Genomic DNA, 9519 nt, shown 5'->3' with positions numbered 1-9519 from the left:
TAGCGACGAAATAGTTTTTATTGATGATTTGTGATAAAATATTTCTTTGCTAAATTAGTAATAATATTTATATTTGTCGTAAAATTCATCATAAATTTTAAAAAATATATATCCTTTATAAATATTCATCTCTAAATCATTGGTTTTTATAGTACGACATATACTACTAATAGATTCATAATCAATCAAGCAGCCGACCAATAGCAAATTCGGAGGCGGACGGTGCTTAAGAGTTTCTGAAAATTAGTTTATTTATAAACTGTCACTGATACGTCTTTAATATATCTGATTATTAATTGATTGGTCAGCCTGAAACTGAGGTTTCTTGATTTTGACAAGTGAGATGGCGAATGTTACGTACCCTCGCACGCCTTTATTTATATATGGACCACTACAAGTATGCTCGATTGCCAAAACATGGACCGGGAGGGAGAGAGGTCTGGGCCGGCGCCGGTGAAGTATAAGGGGGTGCGGCTGCGGAAGTGGGGCAAGTGGGTGGCGGAGGTGCGGTACCCCAACAGCCGGAAGCGCCTGTGGCTGGGGTCGTTCCCGTCACCGGATATGGCTGCTAGGGCCTACGACGCCGCCGTGCTCTGTCTCCGCGGCCCCGACGAGAAGCACTACTTCAACTTCCCCGACAAGCTGCCGGACATAGTGGCGCCCGAGTGGTTAAGCCGGCTCGAGATAAAGGACAAGGCGGTGAGGTACGCACGAGAAGGCGCGAGGGGATCGCAAGCTCCAACGGCGATGGAGAGGGGCGACAGTGGCGGCGGTGGCGAGGAGGCTGCAGAGAAGGACGGAGGCGGAGAGGGCAACTCAGGAATTAATGATGTGTTGCCGCCGGAGTTTATCTACGGCGATCATTTGGCATTGGACTGGAGCGTAGCCGAACAGGATTACTGGAGCGACGGCGGCGGTAACGACGGTGATATTTTGGGTTCGATTCAACTGTGGAGCTTTGACTGACAAATCCCGCGTATTTTTTTTTTTAAGTTTTAAAATTCTTTTTAAAAGATAAAATAAAATAGAAATTATGTAAAATATCGATATTAAACACCCAAAACTATACAAATATTAATAATTATTTGCCCAATCGACGATGTATTTCCTTCCTTTCTTTCTGCCCATATCTTTCGGTGTATTTTTTTTCCCGAAGGAAACAATAATTTATTAATAACTTTTATTTGGTCAAGGATGAAATTTTGTGGTTGACATGGTCATTTGCAAAACAATAATTGATTAATAACTTTTGATTCGAGGCGCCTGAAATGAATTCACGTCCCGAGTCAGCAAAAGGTTTTTTTAATATTTTAATTTTTTTTTTTTTTACTATGTTATATATATATATATATATTTTTGTAAGATTCAAAATTTTAAGATTTAAAAGTTAAGTTATAATATATTTAAGTTAATTGGATTTTTCTTCTAGGGTTTAGATTTTTCTCCTGGTTTATAGTGTTCAAAATTAAAAAATTTAGATACTCACGAGGTATATTATATGCATTTAAAGTTTAAGATTTTAAAATTTAGGTGTTGGGTTATAATGATTTAAGCTAATAAGATTTTTCTTTTAGGGTTCGTGCTTCCCTCTTGGGTTATTAATGTTCAAGATTAAAAATTTTAGATGTTTACCAGGTATAATGTTTCCTTAAGCAAATGTTGATTTTTTTTAAAAAAAAAATGGAATTGAAGTGCTTGGATCGATGGATGTGCATTGTTAGGACCCTGGGTGGCTAGAGGGGAGAGGTGAATAACCTCTGTACAAATTAAGCAAACGACCCTTTCTCGGACTTATAATTTAATTAAAATAAACACTTATATAAAAGAATAATAAAAAAACTAAAAGGAAAGAGGTACCGAGAATTTACTTGGTTACAACTGGGGAGGTTGTTAATTCAAGAAAGTTAAAGCGCATTAAAAATCTCATCCAGGTGGAGAAACCTCTTTACAGTAATGAACGCATAGAAAGACGAACTAAACATAAAAGTAAAAGCGCGCAAGTGTTGTTTGGATATTTCTAGTTGTATTTAGTTTCTGAGAGCATGACTGCTTATATAACCCTGCTCGGGACACCTGAAAGGGTTCTAGGTGTCTGGAAGGGTTCCAGATGCCTGGAATGGGATAAAACTTTATCCCTAACATAACGGTACACGCCATGTCGAGTTTGGCTAAAACTTGGGTTCTAGGCGCCCCGGATTGCTCCGGGTGCCCGGAATGGTTCTAGACGCCTCAGACTGCTCTGGGCGCCAGGAATGGTTCCGAGCACCCAAAAGGTGAAAGTCAACCTTTTGTTGACTTTCGCTCCAGGCCTCCAGCTTCGGCTCTGCTTGCTTCGGTCTGGGTCTTTCGCTTCGACTTTGCTCACTTGGGTGATTTCGGCTATCCGGAATAGGGCTCACCCGAACCCAACTTCGGGCCTTCTCAAACAAGCTTCTGCTCCGGCTTCTCATCCCTCGAAAACGTCGGTGCTTCCTTCTCGTCCGCTAGCGTACTCTTTCGCAACACCTCGCCCCTCAGATGCACCGAGCCCGTCAGCTATCTTCCGTGTCATCCTTCTCGCTAGCTGCATTTTTTGCTTGACATCCTGTGCTCCTAACTTCCTGCACACTTAGACACAGGGTTAAACACAACAAGACCTAACTTAACTTGTTTGATCACATCAAAACTACCTTCGGGTACCAACAATCACCCCCTTTTTGATGTGAGCAACCCAACTTAAATTACGGCTAACATAAAGTAAGAGCAATAAATTTACAATTAAAGTGTAAAAATTTTAAAAAGTTTAAACTACCTCCCCTACACTTAATCTTCCCTTCGCCCCCTTTACTCACATAAAAAATAGGGTATCAAAAAATCTAAGGGTATCTTTTCAAAAATAAGAAAGTTTTTTTAGTTATATATTAAAACAAAACTCTGATTTTCCAATAAAAAACTTATCAAGTTTTTGAAAATTTTAAAAAAATTGAAAATAACATAAATAATTTTAGAAATTTTAAGTTTTGCAAATATAATTTCTTAAATTAAACAAATTTGTAAAAAAATTTTGAGTAATTTTGGTGAAATAATTTTGGTAAAGTAAAGCTGATACTTCCAAAAATAACTTTGATAGACAAATAATTTTAAAGAACTTTAATTTTTTTTAAAAAAAATCTAAGTTAAAAACACCAAAACAAAATGTTTAAATAACTATTTAAAAACATTATTTAATTATAATTAAATATTTTATCAGTTAGTTAATTAAATATTTTATTTCATTAATTGACTTCTAGATTATGACGAGGCACTAGACCTTCTTGGTTATTGGAGCAACAACCACTTTCTAGACAAAAGCTCTTAAGGAAATCAAACATTTAATTTTCTCGTTGAAATCTCTAAGTCTAATTAAAATTCAATTTATACAAGATTTGGGAACCCAATACAGGTTCCTTCGAACTAGATTGATTAGAAATCTCTTAAGAATATATTTCTAAGAAATTTTTCTAATTTGTCCCTTGTGGAAATTAAAATACCAGTTCAGATTATTTTATTTCCTAATATTTTGATTTTTCACATTTAAGCATGCACTATTTTTCAAGTCTTCTACTTGTATTTTTAATTTACCATTTTTTAATTTTAATTTTTCAAAATCTTCTAATAAATAAGATTTGGCTAGAATTAACTTTAATTCTTTATTTCTTTTTCTAATTTACAAAAATCTTTAGATAATAATTTAATAAATTTAAATAACTTATCAGGAGAAAGAGATCATACCTGACTTACCTTGTCGATCTCGTTATCCGTAGCTCCACCTGAACTGTTGCTTTCTTCCGATGTTGCTCCCCTTCATTGATGCTCATTTCGAACGAGCTTGCTTCGTTTTCATCTTCTTGATGACTTGCCATTAATGCAAGTCCGGAGAAGGCCTCAATCTCTGATTCGGATGATGTTTCGTCCCACGTCGCCTTTAGTGTCTTGTACTTGTTAGATTGGACAAGCTTCTTATTCTTTTCTTTATCCTTGTCCTTGATCTTTAACTTAGGGCAGATGTCTTTAACGTGCCCTTCTTCGTTGCAGTGATAGCATCTAATTATTCTTTTCTTTCTACCCTGCAGATGGTTAGTTTCTCTAGATTTAATTAATTTTTTAAATCACCTTAACATCATTACCATTTCTTCGTCGTCGAGAGAGGATTCTAAATCTTGTTCGTCCATCATTGCCTTAAAGGCAACGTTGTGCTTTGGCTTCTTCTTCGGATCTGCACATCTCGTTTCATGGACTTCAAATATTGACAATATTTCCTCTAAGGTAATAGATTCTAAATCTTTAGATATATAATAAGCATCTACTAATGATACTCACTCTGTAGTTCTAGGAAATGTATTAAGCGTGTACCTTAGCGAATCTTAATTGCTTACCTTTTCTTTGAGATTCGTGAGTTCGGTGATGAGTTCCTTCATTCTCGAGTGAAGATGTGCAACAGTTTCTTCTGCTTCCAATTTGATGTTACTTAACTGGTTCCTTTGCAGATCCCATCTTACGAGCTTGGCTTCGGACGTCCCTTCATGTAGCTCAAGGAACTTCTCCCAAAGCTCCTTTGCTGAGTAGTAGGCGCCGATCTGGTTGACTCCTTATGGCGGTAAGATACTCAGCAGATGAAACTCTACTTTGCCATTTGCCACGAAGTTGGCCTGCTCCTTCTTCGTCCACTGATATCCTTCCTTACCTTTGTGTGCTACAAAATCAAACTTCATTATTAAAAGAAATTGAAAATCGGTTTTAAAGAATATCTACATTCTCTTTTTCCAACTCGTGAACTCCCCCTCGAACTTCGGTGGGTATATGCTCGGTCCGACCATCGATTCGGTGCTTTGATCAGCGGTTAGTCCTCCTGAAGCGTCCTGGCTCTGATACCACTTGTTAGGACCCTAGGCGACCGACTAGAGGGGGTAAATAGCCCCTACATAAATCAAGAAAACGAACCATTCTCAGACTTATAACTTAATTAAAATAAATACTTGTATAAAAGAATAATAAAGAAACTAAAAGGAAAGAGGCACTGAGAATTTACTCGGTTACAATCGGGGATGTTGTTAATCCAAGGAAGTTACAGCGCACTAAAAATCTCCTTCAGGTGGAGAAGCCTCTTTACAGCAATGAACGCATAGAAAGACGAAGTTAAATAGAAAAGAAAAAACGCACAATTGTTGTTTGGATATTTCCAGTTGTATTTAGCTTCTGGGAGCAGGGCTGCTTATATAGCCCAGCTCGGGGTGCCTGGAAGGGGTTCCAGGTACCTGAATGGGATAAAACTTTATCCCTGATGCAACGGTACACGTCATATCGAGTTTGGCTAAAACTTGGGTTCCGGGCGCCCCCGACTGCTCCGGGCACCCGAAATGGTTTCGGGCGCCCCAAATTGCTCCAAGTGCTCGGAATGGTTCCGGGCACCTAAAGGTGAAAGTCAACCTTATGTTGACTTTCACTCCGGACCTCTATCTTCGAATCCGCTTGCTTTGGTCTGGGTCTTCCGCTCTGGCTCTTCTCGCTTGGGTGATTTCAGCCATCTGGAATAAGGCTCACCCAAATCCAACTTCTGACCTTCTCAAGCAAGCTTCCACTCCAGATTCTCGTCCCTCGGAAATGTCGCGCGCCTCCTTCTCGTCCACCCGCGTACTCTTCCGCAGCACCTCGTCCCTTAGACGCACCAAGCTCATCGTATCTCTCCCTTGCCATCCTTCTCACAAGCTGCGTCTTTTGCTCGACATCCTTTGCTCCTAAGTTCCTACACACTTAGATGTAGGGTTAACCACAACATGACCTAACATAACTTGTTTGATCGCATCAAAACTACCTTGGGATACTAACATGCATGGCCGCGTTGCGAAGCGTCTGTAGTAGATCAGTTCACACTATATACACTCCTAGGTGACCCTCACAAGTTCGGGCGCTCGAAGTCACTATTAGGCATCTCGATTTATTTTTGGGGGTTCGAGCAACCAAGGTGACTCTAGGCTCCTAGACATGTGAGGGTCATTCAAGAGTATGCATCGAATGGATGTGCAGGTAAAACATCATCATTTTACAACAAATTTTAAAATGAATTTTATAAAAAAAAATCATTCCAAAAAAATTTTGTGTTCAAATTTACAGCAAAAAATATGAAAAAAAAGTCATCACAAATATATTGTCATACAATTTTGCAACGAAAAATTAGAAATTCATCACAGATCAACAATGAAAATATTTTTCATTTTAAATCAATAACAAAATTAGTGATGAAAATTATTCTCATCATAAATCAGTGCTGAAAATATTTTTTTTCATTGCTAATTTATGATTCAAATATTTTTTTCCACAAATTGCCAAATTTTGAAACTAGCAACGAGTTTATTTTCGTTTCAAAATTTACCGCAAACTATTGAAATTTTCAATCAGTCAAATTCCAATACATTAAAAAATAAATCCTGTTCATTTCAACCCAAACCAAACAAAAATACATCAAACCAACATAAAAAAACACAATCAAATTATTCATACAAATTATCTCCAAAAATATTATAAAAACTAGTCATCATATACACGCGTTACCTACACGAATACTCATAAATGATATAAAATGAATATTTGCTATCAAGTAATTAAATAACATTATTTAATGTAATGCTAGTATGATTTATTTTATAAAAATCTTATTCTGAAAATAAAATAGAAATTAGGTTATTAATAATAACTTATGTAGCAAGAATATCTTATATCGAAGAACCGATGTGATACAAAGATGCATAAATGTAGATATAATTTTTTTTTTGAAAAATCGATAAGATATAGATGAATTGATATGGCTGTATCGATATGCAGAAGAGCCAAAAAAGATGGATTGATGCATTGTAATATTAAAAGGATAAAAAGGATAAAATTATAGTAAAAATTGGAGAGGGAGAGGGGAGGAGAGAATGATGAAGAACCGATGAGAATTGAGGTGATAAGAAGAAGCGATATAGATAATAGAAATTAGATTATGCATTTGTGATTTGATAAGGATAAGAAGTTGAAATTACTAATAAACATTGAAATTATTTTTAATGTGAAAAGAAAAAAGGATATTAACGTAATTTAATTTTAGGTTTTACCAAATCAATTGAGAGTTGGTTATTAAAGAGTTCAAATTCTTAATTAAATAGTAAAATTACCACGATGAGACATCTCATTACAAGGGTTGATCCTGTCCGAACCAGGGGTCAATGAACGCTGGGGATGTGGCGCTCCCTGCTAGATCCTCGAGTGCTCCGGCGAACCTGCAACAAAACCGATCCGGGAGGGGTGTCCCGGCGACGGCCCTCCGACGCTCAAATCAGGCGAGGAATAACAAAGAGGTGGCTGAGAAACAGAAGACTCGTGTACCTCCGGTGAAGAAATGGAGACCTTATATAGACCTCTCGAAGGAGCCTGGGCACGCCAATCAAAGCAATCACCTGCTTTCGACCATGCCCAGGTATGGGTCTGTCAGAAGGGCATCCATAAGGCCATACCGCTACTGCATCAACCTCTCCATGATGTGACGGCTAGATCCTCTATCGTGAAATCTTGTGTATGGCATAATCATTAGGCATGCCTTTGCTGACATCCCATATCCCGAGCAGAACGAATAGGCCGTTCGGCTAACCTTTGTATCCTCGCCCTTATCCTGGCCGAACGGACCACCCGCTCGGCCCTTCGGTTCCAGCCGGGCAGACACCCGCCTTGGCGTCGGAAACCCAAGCCTATGGCTGGGTTATATCTGACTCCGCTTGGACCTGCTCAACTCCTCGACGCGGCCCTTACCCGCTTAGTCAGCCCTCCATCTGTCCTCAGGCTGGGACCCTTCAGGAAGTGGGTCCTCCATTCTCACCGCCGGATCAAGGGCCAAGAGCCAAGGGCCAAAGTGCTATATAAGAGGTCCTTTCTCCATGTATAGGTAAGCTCTGGAATGTTTTTTTATTATTTATTGTCATCATTTTTACAATTACTCATATCTAATCTCGAAATTGATTTAAGTGTCGCAGTAACTACGCGGGGGACTCATGCCTGACCTGTCTACTAGTGTTTCTATCTCTCTTGGTCTTTTGTGACATGATAGGCTAGTTAGAAATTTTAGACTCCCCTACTTCAAGATCTTTCATCTCACTAGTTGTACATCATAATTTTATGAACACTAACCTATATGTCGGAAATATTTTAGATGCAATGAGGATAATTTTTATCTTCTCGGCTAGTCAATGGAATAATGGATGAGGTTAATGTTCTTTCGATCAAACAAATAAGTAAACACAAGCCACAAAATGCACTTGTATTCAACAAAGTTGGAAGGTCAAACTTGTGCCACACGACAAAGATATCGTTATAACTACCCGATCACGGCACCACCACCCAACACGTTTTCCTCGCTGCTCGAGCTCTTTCTCCTTTCAAAAGCTGTTTCCATGGTGTGAACTAATTACCGAGACTCATACATGTTTTCAAGTACTATAAGCTTGTCGAACCGTCTCTAGTACACAAAGCCTGATGTAAAAAAATATTCTCTTTGAAATTTCATGAAAAAAATAGTATGTTGACTCTTTTCCTCATAATATACGTGACTCGGTGCAATTGATCCGGTCGAATCGTGAATCGGCGGAGCCGTCGGCTTAGTCCAGTAGGCTGTGCTTCCTTGTAGACTCTGGTTCTCAAGACGCGTCGTAGTCATACGGTACACGTGCTGATAGGAGGGAATATTTGATTAATTTAGTATTAATTATATATATATATATATTTATTATTTTTAAAAATAAATTTGATTAATTTGATGTTAATTGAAATAATTAATTCGATTATCTTAGTTTTAATAAAATTTTGATTCGATTTAATTAATCAACTTTAAATCAATTTTTAATTAATTCGATTAATTTATAAACAATTAATTGAATGCTCATCTCTATTATCTGACACGATAACCAACAAGAGCAGCGGATCATCGCCAGACGACTTGGGTTTGGAGGGATGAAATGGTATTAAATAGGCGGGAAAAAAATAGAATAAAAAAAGAACCCAAGAGTTTAAAGGAACAGATTTGATCGAGCAATTAAAAGTCATTGCTCCGCTTTCCTATCCTTGCCTTTTTCTCTACATTAAACATCATAGACAAGTAAATAATATAATATATAAATATACATAAATTATATAAAATAAATATTTACTATTAAACAATTAAACAATATTATTGTATGATTTATTCAATAAAAATTTTGATCATATCTAAAAGTGGAGATAATGACAGGTTGGGGATGTGGCTCAAAGGTTGACGGGGCCAAAACTCCACACGACCCTACAATAAAAAAGACATTAATGTCGGGTCGGGAAGAATGTTGTAGTAAAGAACGTGTCGAATAGTAAAGTTGCGCATACAACCCTTTATAGTGTCACTGTAGTTTTTGTGCATGCATTTCTAAGCGCACACACATTTTCGAAAGTGTCATATGAAAAGAAAAGTCAAAAAGTATCTCTGACACTCTTCCTTAAACGAGA

The 9519-nt window shown here is 37.7% G+C and overlaps 1 protein-coding gene across 1 annotated transcript; it reads left to right on the top strand.

Annotated features, from left to right (window-relative positions):
- Positions 1 to 417: 417 nt before the first annotated feature.
- LOC122019384 (ethylene-responsive transcription factor ERF017-like) lies at positions 418 to 970 on the top strand. Its single transcript, XM_042576856.1, has one exon. It carries the CDS (start codon positions 418 to 420, stop codon positions 964 to 966), a length of 549 nt encoding a protein of 182 aa, XP_042432790.1. The 3' UTR covers positions 967 to 970.
- The last annotated feature ends 8549 nt before the right edge of the window (positions 971 to 9519 follow it).

This window comes from Zingiber officinale, chromosome 9A (genome assembly GCF_018446385.1).
Source record: "Zingiber officinale cultivar Zhangliang chromosome 9A, Zo_v1.1, whole genome shotgun sequence".
Classification (NCBI taxonomy): Eukaryota; Viridiplantae; Streptophyta; class Magnoliopsida; order Zingiberales; family Zingiberaceae; genus Zingiber; species Zingiber officinale.
This window is presented reverse-complemented; position numbering and strand designations above follow the sequence as displayed.